Source organism: Salvelinus namaycush, chromosome 29 (assembly GCF_016432855.1).
Source record: "Salvelinus namaycush isolate Seneca chromosome 29, SaNama_1.0, whole genome shotgun sequence".
Classification (NCBI taxonomy): Eukaryota; Metazoa; Chordata; class Actinopteri; order Salmoniformes; family Salmonidae; genus Salvelinus; species Salvelinus namaycush.
Window position 1 is genome coordinate 32530891 of NC_052335.1, and position 18860 is coordinate 32549750.

Consider the following 18860-nt stretch of genomic DNA (forward strand, 5'->3'; position numbering starts at 1 on the left):
ACCGAATGATTGTTGTTACAATATAGATGGAACTTGTCTCAGATTAGACCCCCAATCTCCATCCAGCAAGCAATTAACTGAAAATGTGTTTTTTAGTTGTTTTTTAAAAGTGTTTTTGTTTAGGAGAATAGATTTGGGAGTTCAGAATCAGAGAGATGGAGTGGCACTAAAAAGAAAAAGTCAAATCAATCTGTGCTTTCAGTTGTTTCACTGACAATGCATGCACGGGACAGTAGGGGCAACCTAAATGCCTTTAGGCACGGTAGGCAGGGTATTTAATGTATTGTGCAGCAGGTAGATTTTTCTCTCCAGTAATCACCCTAGCAACAACAAACAGCTCTGCCCCAACCGAAGCTCCAATAAGCTTTAAAGCCATGTCTTTCCTCACTTCCTCTCAACGCATTGGGTTTGGTTTGGCACTCTCCAGTTAGCAGGCGGCCATCTTGGATATAGCAATCAAGCAAACTACCCTTACTTTTGGGATGGGGAGGACTTTAACCGAACTTGGGTCTTTCGGGGTACCAGCACCATCGGAAAGCGGGGCAGCGCGCGTCGGAAGCTGAAAATCAATAGTAACCCAAGCCGCCAAAACTGGCTGCAAATTCTGAGACCGGTTTTACGTTAACTCCCCTTTTTCCTTGACTAGACATTCTGTGCATTTGTAGAGAGCCCGTGAACTATTGGAATACAGTTTATTGAGTTTTAGTTCCCTAAAAACGTATTGGAACATTTTGGAGCTCGGGGTTATGGTTTGTTGTTGGACAACCTTTTGTGGGTTGTTGTGTTTTTCGCAATCTGTCCCACCTCTGTACAGTAATGCGGTTCGACAATTTACCTAATTAATCTGTGGTCTAGACATCTTCCAGCGTGTGTTTGCTGGAATTTCGGCGTTGCGTTAAATCCATGTTCTTCAATAGCATTTGTAGACCTGCTTTCCTGTTGGGCTAAGGTGCAACAAAATAAAAAAGGAGACCCAGAACGCCGAACCACTTCGGGGAACAAGACATTAAAATGTCAACCAGAACGCCACTACCTACTGTCAATGAGCGTGATACTGAAAATGTAAGTATTTGTTCAAGTAAGTTAGGCTTTAACGTTACTCCTTTCAGCTCTAAAATTGGTATTAACCAACTTTTTAAGAATTATGTTTGTGCCAATTTTGGTGTCATAGTCCACATGTTATGGTACTTTCAAGACAACTGGGAATTGAAAAAAAAAGAGGTCAAAACATGACGTCAGTGAACTTCAGGTCGGAAAGTCAAATAAATTATTATTTGTCATATGCTTCGTAAACAACAGCGAAATGCTTGCTTACCGGCCCACCCAAACAATGCAGAAAGGGGAAAAAAAGTGAAATGGTAGAAAAATAATAACACCAGAAATAATTAGAAAAATAATAACACAATTAATTAATGATAACTTGTCTATATACACGGGGTACCAGTACCGAGTCGATGTGCAGGGAGGGGTACGAGGTAGATCGAGTATGTACATATAGGTAGGGATAAAATGACTATGCAACAGGATAGATAATAAACAGTAACAGCAGTGTATGTGATGAGTCAAGAGTTAGTGCAAAAAGGGTCATGCAGATATTCTGGGTAGCTATTGGTTAACTATTTATTTCACTATTTAGCAGTCATATAGCTTGGGGGTAGAAGCTGTTTAGGGTCCTGTTGGTTCCTGACTTGGTGCATCGGAATTGCTTGCCGAGTGATAGCAGAGAGAACAGTCAATGACTTGGGAGGCTGGAGTCTTTCAAAAAATATTTAGAACCTTCCTCTTACACATCCTGGTATAGAGGTCCTGGAAGGCAGGGAGCTCGGCCCAGTGATGTGCTGGGCCATACGCACTACCCTCTGCAGTGCCTTGTGGTCGGATGCCAAGCAGTTGCTATACCAAGATGATGCAGCCAGTCAAGATGCTCTCAATGGTGCCGCTGTAGAACGTTTTGAAGATCTGAAGGCCCATGCCAAGTCTTTTCAGCCTCCTGAAGAGGAAGAGGCATTGTCGTGCCCTCTTTACGACTGTTGGTGTGTGTGGACCATGATAGTTCCTTAGTAATGTGGACACCGAGGAACTTGAAGCTCTCGACCTGCTCCACAACAGCCCTGTGCTCTGCCCTCTGTTTCCTGTAGTCCATGATCAGATCCTTGTCTTGCTGACATTGAGGGAGAGGTTGCTGTCCTAGCACCACACTGCCAGGTCTCTGACCACATCCCTGTAGGCTGTCTCATCGTTGGAGCTCTAGAAAGATGCCTTAGTTTCCATCTTGGAATTCCAGGTTGGTTGACTGTAAAAAATGATTTTTCCCAGTAGAAGCTCGTTTGAATTTTCTCTAGAGTTTCCAGGTTTCTTGAACACACTGAAGTCAGATTTCTGAGCTCTGAGTTCCCAGTTGTTTTGAACCCTCGGAAGTCCGAGATTTTCAAGTTCCCCGTTGTTTTGAACGCGACACCAGTCAGGCCAGAAAGCTCTAATATACAGTGCGCTCGGAAAGTATTCAGACCCCTTGACATTTTCCAAATGTTGTTACGTTACAGCCTTATTCTAAAATTGATTAAATAAAATAAAAAATCATCAGCAATCTACTCACAATACCCAATAATGACATCACAATACCCCAGAATGACAAAGCAAAAACAGGTTTTTATAAATTTGAGCAAATTCATAAAAAACAAACATACCATATTTACATAAGTATTCAGACCCTTTGCTTGCTATGAGACTCGTAATTGAACTCAGGTGCATCCTGTTTGCATTGATTATCCTTGAGGTGTTTCTACAACTTGTTGGGAGTCCACCTGTGGTAAATTCAATTGATTGGACATGATTTGGAAAGACACACACCTGTCATCATTTATATACATCACGTCATAACTTTTAAGCATGGAAACTACAGGTGAGCTTACCTGCTAGCGCAAGGTGGAATCTTTACATTACAAAGATGCCTGCTTTGTTACTGGTTGGCATGGCATTCTGGGGTATATAGGTCAACCAGCACACACTATAATTAGGACAAGCTCTGTGCGCCCACCCCCTTGGAGTTGAGCGACAGGTGCCCAAAATGTGCTCACACGCCTCTGAGCATCAGTGAGCGCAATTTGGATCAATGAACTGTCACCAGCACAAAACCAGACAGGCAGTCTGTTCCGATGCCATTCAGATCGCCAATGCTAGGATGAAGGGCTCACACTCTGTAAAAAGGCACCGCATCACCATAGTAAGTATTAGTTTTCTTCCTGAAGTGACCCATTTGATTGTATTTTGAAGTTTTTAATATGTGCCACAGTACGCGAGAGAGACTTTTTCTAGTCAAGGCGAAGATAACAAAGTTATTCAATTGAACTCAATTGCAAAAGTATCAATAGGGTTATTTAAGTGTCTCCGAGTTCGTACTAGTTTTGCTGTAAGGTTTTGGTGTTTGGAGACATACGAATTATGTGTGCAAATTGGCTATTTTTGTGAATTTCTGTGCGTCCTATTTTATAAAGACCTCCATTGTGCCTTATCAGTAATTTGTGTCGAGGGGTCACAAGGCTTAGGAATGTTTTTCCCGTAGTGGCCACTGTATGCCGACCTTGATGACACGTTTATGGTCAATGTTCCTACTCTCTCACTTTTAGAGAGTAACACGTTTATGGTCAATGTTCCTACTCTCTCACTTTTAGAGAGTAAGCAACTAACAGAGACAACCTGTATTCTGCTACTCAAACTGTTGTCACTTTCAAGTTTGGGCTGATACACTGGTGCTGTGGTGATTTTAAATTAGTCCCCTTGATCACACGGCACATAATTAGGCTACATCTGACCCATGACGACATGAATTGAAGCACCTTTCACAATGGAGACATTACGTAACACAATCCATTTCCATCCCTGACCAAGTCTTTGACACTCTACGATTGCAACCTTGGTCTGTTATTTTGGGACACATTGTTGATTCAGCGATAGACAGCACGCTGATGAAATACAGTAACAGCGATAGACAGCACGCTGATGAAATACAGTAACAGCTGTAGGCAGCATGCTGATGAAATACAGTAAGTGTCATTGTCTGTGTGCTTTACCGTTAAAGGCTTGGAACTGTGAGTGGTTAGACAGGATGATACACCCACAGATGGGCCTTCTGACACTATCAAAGAGGGATCAGCATATTTATCAAGTTTGCTACTGTATCCATCTCAATACTGGGTTTACATCGCTATAATGGTCCTAGAAATTAGTGCGCCTCGATTCTTAGGGTCTTATTCCATAGAGGTCAATTGTTATGGTCTCATTGTACTGCACATTGTAGGATTATATTTCATAGTTGCCTTTTGGATGATCTTTTGAAAGGTTCGAATAATCAAGTTTGCTGTCAGTTTGAGCTTCAGGGCTTTTGGAACTAGCGTCTATAAAAGGTAGACCAGTTTGTTGGTGTCATTTGCGTTTAAGCTAGTCTGTGAAGGGGGGGAGGGGTAAAAACAAGCAAATTGTTCAACACTGTAGTTGTAGAAACAGAACTTGCTGTGCACGCTAGTAGCAAAAAATGCTCCTCCATGAACAAAGTGTTTTGTTAGATTTTTTTTTTGAACAGTCACTGTGTCTTATGAAACTCTTGGCTATAGACAAATAGAAAGTGCTCACTGTAAAGAAGACACCACAAACTGAGGGGGTGTTTTCACAGCGTTGTGGTAACATCCCAGCAATGTGTCTAAAACGTTGGCACAATGTTACAGTAATGCCCTTTAGACAATTGCGATGGTTTCTAGACGTGTTTCCTTAAATGTAGACCGAGACTGAAGTGACGTTTTTTTGTTGTTGCATTATCTTATTTTGTTCCAATGATCGTGCTAATCTCACTCACTGAAACCAACGACAACTTGGAAACCAATTGTAGGTCGGTATCTCCGAACTAAACAGATTGTATTAACATGTGGTTACATGGGAAATGTCAATGTTACTATAGTTAATACTGTTTAGGTACATACGTATATGGGTATATAGAGTTACCCTGCAAGAATTCATTAACTGTTGACGGACGTTGAGGTTGAGAAAGGTGCTTGGTTTTGGTTGACCCATCTCAAGTGCTTGTCAGGATAGTACAGCTGTGCCCCATTTGACTAACTGGACCTGCGTCACAGCCCTTCGGGCTGATGGATACTTTGCCAGGCTAGGACATCGATGTTGGATAGATACCACTCCACTACCAACCCTCCTCTCACCATACACCCACTATTGCTATTCAGGTCATTAACCTCTTCCCTTTTATTGTTTGTAGGGCTGACCTCATTTAGTCAAATGGTCGATTGTTTGGTCGATAGGCTGTTGGTCGACTGAGATTTCTTTAGTTGACCAATAGCAAAAAATGTAATATTATTCATGGTGTACAAGACACCTGTCTGATTCGCGCCTGTCTGAGTGGACTAATCCATTATGAAGGCTGTGGGGACAGTCCATCACTCAAAAGCATGTGCTGCTGAAATTGTATAAGGTTAAGGACAATTGTGCAACACTAATAAAAAATATTTTATATCAAATGCTCTTTCTCCCTGATGTGATAGTGGTCACGGTTCTGAAACATCAGTGCTCTGTTGAATTGGCACCTTTTCCTAGACCCTGTTGCTATGTGCATAATAGCCAAGTTAACCAGCATATTGGTGTTGAGAACAATGCAGCGGAGGCAGCAGCGGAGTTAAGAGATGAGAAAACAGCCCTTGCCTTAATTGTCTAAGAAAAGTGAGGAAACCCAAACTTAATTATGTCTGTAACTGTTAAATGTGCCCGTCTTCATAAATCATCCATATACAGCGCCTTCGGAAAGTATTCAGACCCCTTCACTTTTTATAGATTTTGTTACGTTACAGCCTCATTCTAAAATGAATTAAAACAATAAATTAAAAAAAAAAAAAAATCAATTTACACACCATACCCTATAAAAATGAAGCAAAAACAGGTATTTAGACATTTTTGCAAATGTATAAAAAAAACAGAAATAACTTATTTAAATAAGTATTCAGACCCTTTGCTATGAGACACAATTGAGCTCAGGTGCATCCTGTTTCCATTGATCATCGATCATATTTCTACAACTTGATTGGAGTCCATCTGTGGTAAATTCAATTGATTGGACATGATTTGGAAAGGCACACACCTGTCTAAATATGGTCCCATAGTTGACAGTGCATGTCAGAGCAAAACCAAGCCATGAGGTCGAAGGAATTGTCCCTAGAGCTCAGACAGAATGGTGTCGAGGCACAGATCTGGGGAAGGGTACCAAAAAATGTCTGCAGCATTCAAGGTCCCCAAGAACACAGTGGCCTCCATCATTCTTAAATAGAAGAAGTTTGGAACCACCAAGACAATCGTGGGAGAAGGGCCTTGGTCAGGGAGGTGACCAAGAACCCGATGGTCACTCTGACAGAGCTCTACAGTTCCTCTGTGAAGATGGGAGAACCTTCCAGAAGGACAACCGTCTCTGCAGGACTCCACCAATCAGGCCTTTATGGTAGAGTGGCCAGACGGTAGCCACTATGAGTTTGCCAAAAGGCACCTAAAGACTCTCAGACCATGAGAAACAAGATTCTCTGCTCTGATGAAACCAAGATTGAACTCTTTAGCTTGAATGCCAAGCGTCACCTTCTGGAGGAAACCTGGCACCATCCCTACGGTGAAACATGGTGGTGGCAGCATCATGCTTTGGGGTTGTTTTTTGGTGGCAGGGACTGGGAGACTAGTCAGGATCGAGGGAACGATAGATCCTTGATGATAACCTGCTCCAGAGTGCTCAGGGCCTCAGACTGGCGCAAAGGTTCACCTTCCAACAGGACAATGACCCTAAGCACACAGCCAAGTCTCTGAATGTCCTTGAGTGGCCCAGCCAGAGCCCGGACTTGAACCCGATCGAACATCTCTGGAGAGACCTGAAAATAGCTGTGCAGTGAGGCTCTTGAGAGGATCTGCAGAGAAGAATAGGAATAACTCCCCAAATACAGGTGTGCCAAGCTTTTAGCGTCATACCCAGGAAGACTCGAGGCTGTAATCGCTGCCAAAGGGGCTTCAACAAAGTACTGAGTAAAGAGTCTGAATACTTATGTAGATGTGATATTATTTTTTTAACATATGCAAAAAATTGAAAGACCTGTTTTTCCTTTGTAATTATGTGTTATTGTGTGTAGATTGATGAGGGGGAAAAAAACAATTTTAATCAATTTTAGAATAAGGCTGTAACGTAACAAATTGTGGTTAAGTCAAGGGGTTTGAAAACTTTTCCGAATGCACTGTATATCTACATAAATTAGACGGATCCTGCTTGCTTGAGTGTTTGTTAAATAGCGTACTGATTCGTGAGCAGCAAGCCTCACGCAACTCATGTCGGATAAACATGTTTTTAATCTTTGCTATGCTGTAATTAAAGCTTTACACTTTATCTTTTCAGTAGAACAGCCTCTGGTATTACTTATTTATTTAGTGTTATTTATGCTGTTCCAAATTGTCAAATAATATTTGTAATAAAAATAACCCTCCTTATTCTTGATCTCTTTCTTATTGTTATTATTACTATCATCATTATAATAAGTAATGTCATTATCATTAGTAAACTTAGTAGCCTATAGCAGCCTTGTATAACTACCATTGAGCTGTAGGCCTAAGAGCTTATGCTGTTTAGTCTTAATACCATAACTTACTTTGGCCTATTTTTCAATATTTATATAGGCTACTGTATCATTCATTTGTTCATGTCATCACACAGCATACGAGTCCTTCATCATTTGAAATACAAGCAAGCATTTTAGTTTTAAAATAACACAGCAAGCCTTAAATAATTAGCGTAAACAATAAATAAATCGTTCAAATTCAGCAATTGCATTCACAAATAAATGTGACTGTTTTTAGTCTTTGCTGTGATAAAGGCTTTACAAAAATGTAATTTTTAGTATTTTTTTTTTTTTTTTTTTTTTACAATTGACTCTGGTACGCTTTTAATTTATTTAGTGTTGTTTACATTGTTCCAAATGGTCAGAAATTGTAATTTAACAGCACCTGTTTGACAAACACAATATCCACGCAGCGCTTGCTACTTACTGTCTTTTTCTTGATCTTCCAGTATTTTCCACAACTAGTCAAATGTATTCCACACATCTGACTTCCCCTTTACCTCCTGAGCAACCAGAAAACATTCCCCTTTACCTCCTGAGCAACCAGTAAACATTCCCCTTAACCTCCTGAGCAACCAGAAAACATTCCCCTTTACCTCCTGAGCAACCAGAAAACATTCCCCCATTTCAAGTTCATTTGTCACATCCTCTGCATCCATTTTGCTGTCACGTGTTAAGGCATTTGGAGTATGTTATAATCAATTTATTGATATGATTATGATATGCTATAGGTCAGGCCCTATTGGTCACGTGCATGCGATGGATACATGTGTCATGTAAAGAGAGCAAGGGTTGAGGGAATAGGGAATGTTTTTCCTAAACAAGTGAGGGATTTCTGTAACAACTTTTTAGTTAGAAATGGCTGTAATTATGTTGCAGCTTCAGTAACATGGACAGCGCAATAAACACTGCTGTTTTGTGGTGGTCGCTGCAGCAGGAAGAAGAGAGAGACGGTGTGTGCTAGTCAGTCACTCGCTGTCATTTATTAAAACATTTTTACAAAGCGCAGCAAGTTTAAGTCCTGCCCGGCACAATCAAATCAATTGCGGTTGGACTCCCTCTAATAATTAGTGTGTATTAACTATTTCATCAAACAGAGCGCTTAACGCATCGGACAAGCTCATTGCATATAGTTGATTTGATTCAAATACATAGGATATGTCTATATATGGAAAAATACACATTTAAACATTTCTACCAATCGATTTGGTTTAAAGAACAGAACTGTCGATCGACCAGGATTTTTTTGTTTGTTGGTACAGCTTGTCATTAATACAACACGTATGGTTTCCATAGAATGTATTAACCTTTTTTGGGGCAAATCTCATTATTACATTTATTTAGTTATTTGTATTTTTTTTAAACTTATTTTTACACTAAGCCATTCCAAAGTTATTCACAGTGCACTAGTTGATTCAACTGTGAGTATGACTTTCTGAGAAAAATTTAACATCACAGTGAGGCTCAATCTTACATTCATTGTGTTTGAAGCTTATCTTTGTATCAGGACCTTATCGTTGATAGCAGTGCAAAACAGCACAGTAGTTAGTCAGTCAGTCTATAAATGGCTTGATTTCGAGCGTATGTGAAGATACAACTCATTTGAAAGACAATGTATACCTGGATTGATTGCTGTGAAAATGGAATTGATTCTGAGACTGTTGTTGGGTGATGGTATGGGTATCCACATCTATACATTCCTTACTTCATGATACAGTATTTTAACCTGGTCTTAAAAAAATATATATATAAGTTGAAGTCAGAAGTTTACATACACCTTAGCCAAATACATTTAAACTCAGTTTTTCACAATTCCTGACATTTAATCCTAGTAAAATCCCTGTATTAGGTCAGTTAGGATCACCACTTTATTTTAAGAATGTGAAATGTCAGAATAATAGTAGAGAAGGATTTACTTCAGCTTTTATTTCTTTCATCACATTCCCAGTGGGTCAGAAGTTTACATACACTCAATTAGTATTTGGTAGCATTGCCTTTGAATTGTTTAATTTGGGTCAATTGTTTCGGTAGCCTTCCACAAGCTTCCCACAATAAGTTGGGTGAATTTTGGCCCATTCCTCCTGACAGTCAGGTTTGTAGGTCTCCTTGCTTGCTCATGCTTTTTCAGTTCTGCCCACACATTTTCTATAGGATTGAGGTCAGGGCTTTGTGATGGCCACTCCAATACCTTGACTTTGTTGACCTTAAGCCATTTTGCAACAACTTTGGAAGTATGCTTGGGGTCGTTGTTTATTTGGAAGACCCATTTGCGACCAAGCTTTAACTTCCTGGCTGATGTCTTGATGTTGCTTCAATATATCCACATAATTTTCCTTCTTCATGATGCCATCTAGTTTGTGAAGTGCACCAGTCCCTCCTGCAGCAAAGCACCACCACAACATGATGCTGCCACCCCGTGCTTCACGGTTGGGATGGTGTTCTTCGGCTTTCAAGCATCCCCCTTTTTACTCCAAACATAACGATGGTCGTTATGGCCAAGCAGTTCTATTTTTGTTTCATCAGACCAGAGGACATTTCTCCAAAAAGTATGAGTTTGTCCCCATGTGCAGTTGCAAACCGTAGTCTGGCTTTTTTATGGCGGTTTTGGAGCAGTGGCTTCTTCCTTGCTGAGCAGCCTTTCAGGTTATGTTGATATAGGACTCGTTTTACAGTTGATATAGATACTTTTGTACCTGTTTCCTCCAGCATCTTCACAAGATCCTTTGCTGTTGTTCTGGGATTGATTTTCACTATTCGCAACAAAGTACGTTCATCTCTAGGAGACAGAACGCATCTCCTTCCTGAGCGGTATGATGGCTGTGCGGTCCCATGGTGTTTATACTTGCGTACTATTGTTTGTACAGATGAACGTGGTACCTTCAGGTGTTTGGAAATTGCTCCCAAGGATGAACCAGACTTGTGGAGGTCTACAATTATTTTTCTGAGGTCTTGGCTGATTTCTTTTGATTTTCCCATGATGTCAAGCAAATAGGCACTGAGTTTGAAGGTAGGCCTTGAAATACATCCATAGGTACACCTCCAATTTACTCAAATGATGTCAATTAGCCTATCAGAAGCTTCTAAAGCCATGACATCATTTTCTGCAATTTTCCAAGCTGTTTAAAGGCACAGTCAACTTAGTGTATGTAAACTTCTGACCCACTGGAACTGTGATACAGTGAAATAATCTGTCTGTAAACAAATTTTGGAAAAATTACTTGTCATCCACAAAGTATATGTCCTAACCGACTTGCCAAAACTATAGTTTGTTAACAAGAAATTTGTGGAGCGGTTTAAAAACGAGTTTTAATGACTCCAACCTAAGTGTATGTAAACTTCCGACTTCAACTGTATGTTTTACTGAAATATATTTATACAGTCAATTGGAACCGGTTGAAACAAACCGGTTGAAACAAGTGTCCCATTTTTAAAGACATTGGCTCTTAAGCTATTTTGAGTCTGTTCAAGGTCTGCATTCTAAAAGAAGTGTCTGTTCCAGTTGAGTTATTACACCGTTGGAAGGTTTGTCTGAGTGCAGCCGCACGCTCACTCAAGTGCTTTGCTCAATCTTTTCACCTAATGCTAATGACTTTACAGCGTTGTTCAAACATTTAGCATTCTCTACTATACCCTCTTATTACCAGGCAGTGCTGATATCATTATTCATGACCAGCACTTTATTCCCCTCAGAACATCAACTCATGCTAATGGCTGTACAACATTTGTCAAACATTCACCAATCGTTTGTATCCTTTCCCATCTTTACCAATGGTGATATAATGCCACCAGGACATTTTTCCCCAAAACATCAGCTCGATGAACAATCGATAAAAAATCTAATTAATTGTTTTGACACTTTATTCAAACAGTTAGGAAATGAGATGGCAAGACAGGCAAGTGGGGGAGAAATTGGCGAGGTTGGTCACGGGGATTGAACCCCAGTCCCCGGTGATTGTTTTAATGTCTATTGACAAGTTGAGCTCTGATCGATGCCCTCCAGGCCAGGAACATTGGTTATCCCAGTAGGAGAGACAGTCTTGTTCCTTCTTGGAAAGAGTTTAGGAAAGGCCATAGCTCCATTAACCTTTTATAAACCTGTCATTTGTTTCAACCGGTTCCATTAAATCAGGATTAAACTCAAATCAATGATTTACCTCATTATTTGTCTAGTCTTTGCTTTTCACGTGTTGTGAGACAAAATTTATATGTCCCAAGAATCGAGTTATTGTGCTGGTGTGCTTCTTCCACTACCATAAAACATACTTTTAGACTGCTGAAGCAGCTCACAAATATTCTTCAGGAAATGTACCTTTTCTAGCTTTGGCTTTTGATTGTCAAGCTCTTAGGTGCCATGCTGCTGCGTGTCTACACAAGATCAATGTCCTTTTTAGTCGATATTCTCTGACATGCAACTTCAAATGACTTTTGACATTCTTCTAATTTCCTCCCCACAGCACACCTCGCACACCGATGGGCGCAACGAGGTCACCACGCGGCCCGTCCGCTCAGGCGCCCGCTGCCGGAACTCCATTGCCTCGTGCGCCGACGAGCAGCCTCACATCGGCAACTACCGGCTGCTCAAGACCATCGGAAAGGGCAACTTCGCCAAGGTCAAGCTGGCGCGCCACATCCTCACGGGCCGAGAGGTGAGACACAGCAGGAACATTTTCTCATTTGTTTGGCTAGAGTAGAATAGACTAAAGTAGAAAAGATTACAATAATTGTTTGTACTCAAAATATATATTTTTTTTTAACAAATGTTTGTTAGTAGATTTAGCTGATGCCAGCCACCTCACCCTTGCTGTACTTGACAAGTCAAGGGGCAACGCGCTGCACCAATCGTAACAATAGTCACTGTAATTGCATTTTGTTTATTGGCGAAACAAACAAAATGCAATTTGGGGAAATTGTATTAAATGTACTAAACTTACTGAAGCAACAAACTAGAGGCTAATTGTATTGAGACCCCCTCCAGCCCTCAGTTCTCCGAGAGGCAGCAGTGCTTTACACACTCTAAAATGGCACCTTGGCAATCTGAGAAACAAGTTTGTTATTATTGAGTGGCCAGCCGATAGGCATGCCAATTCCTATGTTGAGTTGTTAGGAGTAGTTTCAGCAGGAAGTGATTTTTTTTTTTCTTCCCCCCTTTACTCTCTTGACAGGTTGCCATCAAAATCATTGACAAGACACAGCTGAATCCTACCAGTCTTCAAAAGGTAAAAGAAAAACCTGTCTTGTCTCCCTATTGGACACTGCACATCCTTTTCCATGTGCATTCTCTGGTTGTAGAGGACTGGGATATCATTAGGCCTGCACTGCAGTGTACAGTTGAAGTCAGAAGTTTACATACACCTTAGCCAAATAGATTTAAACTCAGTTTTTCACAATTCCTGACGTTTAATACTAGTAAAAATTCCCTGTCTTAGGTCAGTTAGGATCACCACTTTATTTTAAGACTGTGAAATGTCAGAATAATATTGGAGAGAGTGATTTATTTCTTTCATCACATTCCCAGTGGTCAGAAGTTTACATACACTCAATTAGTATTTGGTAGCATTGCCTTTGAATTGTTTAACTTGGGTCAAACGTTTTGGGTAGCCTTCCACAAGCTTCCCACAATAAGTTGGGGGAATTTTGGCCCATTCCTCCTGACAGCTGGTGTAACTGAGTCCGGTTTGTAGGCCTCCTTGCTCGCACACACTTTTTCTGTTCTGCCCACACATTTTCAATAGTTTTAAGGTCCGGGCTTTGTGATGGCCATTCCAATACCTTGACTTTGTTGTCCTTAAGCCATTTTGCCACAACTTTGGAAGTATGCTTGGGGTCGTTGTCCATTTGGAAGACCCATTTGCGACCAAGCTTTAACTTCCTGACTGATGTCTTGAGATGCCGCTTCAATATATCCACATAATTTTCCTCCCTCATGATGCCATCTATTTTGTGAAGTGCACCAGTCCCTCCTGCAGCAAAGTACCCCCACAACATGATGCTGCCACCCACGTGCTTCACGGTTGGGATGGTGTTTTTCGGCTTGCAAGCCTCCCCCCTTTTTCCTCCAAACATAACGATGGTCATTATGGCCAAACAGTTCTATTTTTGTTTCATCAGACCAGAGGACATTTCTCCAGAAAGTACGATCTCTGTCTCCATGTGCAGTTGCAAACCGTAGTCTGGCTTTTTTATGGCGGTTTTGGAGCAGTTACTTCTTCCTTGCTGAGCGGCCGTTCAGGTTATGTTGATATAGGACTCGTTTTACTGTGGATATAGATACTTTTGTACCTGTTTCCTCCAGCATCATCACAAGGTCCTTTGCTGTTTGATTTTCACTTTTCGCAACAAAGTACGTGCATCTCTAGGAGACAGAACACGTCTCCTTCCTGAGCGGTATGATGGCTGCATGGTCCCATGGTGTTTATACTTGCGTACTACCGTTTGTACAGATGAACGTGGTACCTTCAGGAGTTTGAAAATTGCTCCCAAGGATGAACCAGACTTGTGGAGGTTTACAATTCTTTTTCTGAAGTCTTGGTTGATTTCTTTTGATTTCCCCATGATGTCAAGCAAAAAAGCACTGAGTTTGAAGGTAGGCCTTGAAATACATCCACACCTCTAATTGACTCAAATGATGTCAATTAGCCTATCAGAAGCTTCTAAAGCCATGACATCATTTTCTGGAATTTTCCAAGCTGTTTAAAGGCACAGTCAACTTAGTGTATGTACACTTCTGACCCACTGGAATTGTGATACAGTGAATCATAAGTGAAATAATCTGTCTGTAAACAATTGTTGGAAAAATTACTTGTGTCATGCACAAAGTAGATGTCCTAACCGACTTGCCAAAACTATAGTTTGTTAACAAGAAATTTGTAGAGTGGTTTAAAAACGAGTTTTAATGACTCCAACCTAAGTGTATGTAAACTTCCGACTTCAACTGTATATAATATTCCTACTTTGAAAGCTGTATGCGGTGAAAAGTGTTAGTACATTAGTAACACTTCATGCCCTATTTCCATGATGTATTATAAAATCTGTCTTTTTTTATTTTGATGGAGGTGGCCTGTGAGTGTATGGGACTTCCCTTCATCAAGTAGCCCTTGAAACTAGTTTTGTACCGAATTGCACAATTATAGCTAACTAATACGATTCCCCCATGGGATTTTGACATGCTGTGATTCTGGGTGCTTCAGTACGTGTCTTGGAAGCACAACTAGCTTAATTTCAGTGTGTGTAACTCACTAACTTCACAGCAGACTCAGCATTAGTTTGAGCAGAGGCGCAGAGTCCAGACCCCCTTAAAGGTCTAAGTCATTTTACTGCACTGCATGGCGGGAGGCAGGGGGTAAAGTGGCGGCTGGTAGAGGAAACCTCAGCGGACTTGGATTTCAGAGGCTGCTAATAATACCCTCGGAGGAGATATCAGAATGGGAGGCTGGTGAAAGAACAGCGCTGGCCCTGCCAACAAGGAAAGAGATGCAGCAACTGGGGTTTGGGCTGTAGTGGGGAAAAGTACGGGGAGAGGGGGCCATTGACCCGTTGGAGGGTTGAAGTACAGAGGATCTAGACTGTCTTCTTCAAGGCCTGTTTATTATTATGCTCTGATGAAAGCTGAAATGATCCGACGCTTAAACATGCCAGCTGGCCTAAAGGTAACAAATGAGGTGATGTCTTTCTGGACTTTTTATTTGAAATACCATTTTGAGTGCCGTAACTTGGACATTAGGACCTTTTCCACCAATAATGTTTTGTGGCAGAGTAACCCTAACCTAAAATTAGGACACGTGCCAACTAGTAATATCATATATTTATATTTCACCAACCCCCCCAATATTTTCTGAGACCCACTTGAAACTGTAGTAGACGTTGCTACGGTGCAATTTACCAGGGTGGCAATTTACCAGACTGCGGCTACTGCCCTGTCCTGTCTGCCCCCCTTCCTTTAGCTATATAGATCAGACTGTCACATTGGGGTCGGTGGAGACTGATGATGTTCATCCCCCCCCTCCACCCCACCAACTCCTATAATTAGCCAGCACTTGTTTTTCCAGGCCATCGATTCGGTTTGCTTTCCATTCGCTGGCCAATCGACAGCCCGTGGCTTGAACTGTGGATATACAGGATGGTTGGTGGTAGGTAGGTAGGGAGAGAGAGAGAGAGAGGGAGGAGAGGAGGGGATGGACACAAGGACGATGAAGGAGAGGAGAGCGGGCGAGCGTCATGCTGCTCTCTCTATTTGCTCTCTCTCTCGCGTCTCACTCTCCACCCAGGTGCTTAGCTCTTCACCAGGAGCCCACTGCTTTCTGGGTCGGCAGGCAAAGCCAACAGGCATCTGCATGATGAAGTGGTCTAAAACAACTCCTGGTTCTGCGCCATTGCGTAACTGAGCCTCCAGTGGGCGTCCAACAGAGCCGGATAGCTTGAACAAGCTTGATGTGTCCTCACAGCGCTTTACCTCCACACAGGCTTTACCTCCTCACAGCGCTTTACCTCCTCACAGCGCTTTACCTCCTCACAGCGCTTTACCTCCTCACAGCGCTTTACCTCCTCACAGCGCTTTACCTCCTCACAGCGCTTTACCTCCTCACAGCGCTTTACCTCCTCACAGCGCTTTACCTCCACACAGCGCTTTACCTCCTCACAGCGCTTTATTGTCCACACAGCGCTTTATTGTTTGATAAGTCATAGTCTCTATGGTCTGACCCTTCAACCCATTACTGGTCACTGAGGAATTTTTATCTGTAAGACCTCTGGGTCCATGTTGAAAGGTCTGTTCAACTGAATTACTATGGCAGCTTTGGGACGAAGTTAGTTGATCTTGACTTGAAGGATATGAATGGTAACACAGACAGGAAATGCTGTAGTGGTAAATCGTTTTGAATGTTAAACTCATCGGAATACCCCTAATGGGAACTATATTCAAGTGGTCTATCTTCCCTGCTGTTAAATGTATCTGTCATTCACTCTCATGTCATCTTTAAACATGACCTAATTTAGGTGGAAAGTTTTTACTTTGGATGTGTGGATTTTTTTTTAAAGCCACCCAATGATGAGATGGATTATGCTCAGAAGTGGTGAGCAAAACCAACACATGACGTCTGAGAACATCACAGTTGAAGAGTATGACCACCGGACTTTTTTAATTTTACATTTTGTTTTCTATTTTTATTCTTTTTTTTAAAGCCCATCAGGGCATCTTAGATTTAAAATACACTGGCCCACCAACACATCTCAGGAACTCATTCAGACAATGGGCACCTTTTGTACAGCTAAAACATTTTTCATCCCTCCAGCTTTCTTTACATCCCCTCTTGCGCTCATCGGTTTGTTTTCACAGACTCGTTCGCTGCAGCTATTTTTATTTGCTGTGGTGTGACGTGTGACCTCTTATGTAATTGGTGGGAGTGGGAGGAGAGCCCCACTGTCGAGTCAGTCAATCTTCCTGCTTTTAGAAGCGAGTGGATTTATTAAGACCCGAGGTCAGGGCACCGGGATGTGAATACAAGTAGCGGAGGATGAGTCTGAAGTATACTATTAAAACCCTTCAAACACATCAATAGCTCTGCTAGAGGTGACGTCACCTTTACCTGGGCGTCGTGAGCCATGCTAGTCAGCCATAGGATGTGTGGGGTTGAAAGGAGGAGGTGAGATGTAGAGCAGGAGAATAGTTTTCAGCTTTGGTAGATGACATCAGTTGATTTTTACCTCTAAATGTTAGTACCATACACACACTTTTGTATTCTCATGGCTATCGTTGTATTTTGTCGGCTCTGTATCAACATAGCGGTTTCACATTCGAAATGTTTTCACACTTTTGTGTTTATGGATTGAAATGAGTGTCTACACAATAATCTCTATTATTCCACTAGTCTGAGGCCATATTCAATCCAAGCTGGCCACAGTGAATTTCTGGGGAAAGACGAAACAATGGTCTGCCTGTATTGTGCTGCATGTTTGGATGAATATAATCAGGAAGAGAATGATTCATGTGTGAGGGGGAAAAAAAGATCCCCAATTATGGTGGTCATTCATCTTTCTCACAGTAGGGGAAGACTCGGGGAAACTTCCAGTTACCGCTTTTGATTGAATAACAACATTGAGTTTCTAACTCCTCCACATATTGCAATTACCGTATTGTGGAAGCAGAAGGGTGAGCAGGTACTATGTGTTTTTGTAGGTGTAACTCACAGTTTTGGGACAGGGACAGGGACTACAGTTAGCGACGCCTCAGGAATGTGTGCGCCGGAGCAATCAGGGTTGTCTGGTGGCCCTTAGCTATGTTGGCCAGTCCCCTTTTTTTGCTTCTGGCAAAGCAGTGACCTCATTCATTGGCGTCGACATCAGTAGCAGAAAGGGACTGTTGCTGTTATGTCTGTGCCGCTCCATTTGTTTACTCATCTGTTGAGCTATTGTGTCTGGGCTCGACCTGATTTTTCATAACGTCTGAGGGGGCTGTCTGGCTTTTGCATAGCACACTCTATTTTGTGGGTTGGGGTGGTCATTCAGATTCAAAATAAGGAATGCTTTCATAGGATGTTAGGATGAGGAGCCAACCAAATGAACTATACACCTCTGCTACCATTTTATAAAGAAACAAGTGTCTACAGTGATGTGTCGTATGACATCCCTCACACCCTTTATCTTTAAGAGATCACAGACGCCCATCATCCAAGGGCTCTGGGAAGATTGATTGTCTGACTCTTTGTATCCCCACCATTAGTACATTTCCTCTGTGTTCCTTGCCGATGTCTTCTGAAGACTGAGTCACCAGGCGTTATGTATCACGGTGTGGGCTGCAGAGTGTTCTTCTATCGGGAGGGCACGTGCTAGAGGAGTAGAGGTGGAGAGAGAACTGATTTTGGGGCACTCCAAAAATCTTTTGTTCCCCCCCAGACACAAAATTCACCAATTCTGTTTTAATAGCTTTGAATGACTGTGAAAGGAAATAACTAGTCCTAAATGTGTTGGCTGATGTGGAGTTCAGTCCTGGTTAGAGTCACGAGACACTGAGACTTCAACCCCTATGGATGTAAACGTCGCTGTAGGGCATTAGTCTGCCTCAGCTGATGTCTACTCCCCCAGACGTTGTTGTTGTGGAGGATACAGGGGGACACGCCCTCCATGGGGGAACCGTAAGTGATTCCTCTCGGCCTGTACTCTCCCTCTCTGGTACTCTAGAGGCACACTGCCATCAAATGTTTTTGTAACATTTATTTCTGCTTTTCT

At 41.8% G+C, this 18860-nt stretch overlaps 1 protein-coding gene across 4 annotated transcripts in view; it reads left to right on the forward strand.

Moving 5' to 3' along the window:
* Positions 1-369: 369 nt before the first annotated feature.
* LOC120024025 (MAP/microtubule affinity-regulating kinase 3-like) overlaps positions 370-18860 on the forward strand; it is a 100611-nt gene continuing 82120 nt past the window's right edge. For 2 of the 4 annotated variants that reach the window (XM_038968110.1, XM_038968109.1), the window contains exons 1-3: positions 371-1062; positions 12095-12286; positions 12803-12856. In XM_038968110.1, the coding sequence (XP_038824038.1) occupies positions 1012-1062; positions 12095-12286; positions 12803-12856 (297 nt within the window). In that variant the 5' untranslated portion in view covers positions 371-1011. Of the gene's footprint in view, positions 1063-12094; positions 12287-12802; positions 12857-18860 lie in introns of all 4 variants that reach the window. The other 2 variants (XM_038968108.1, XM_038968111.1) reach the window with 2 other exon arrangements.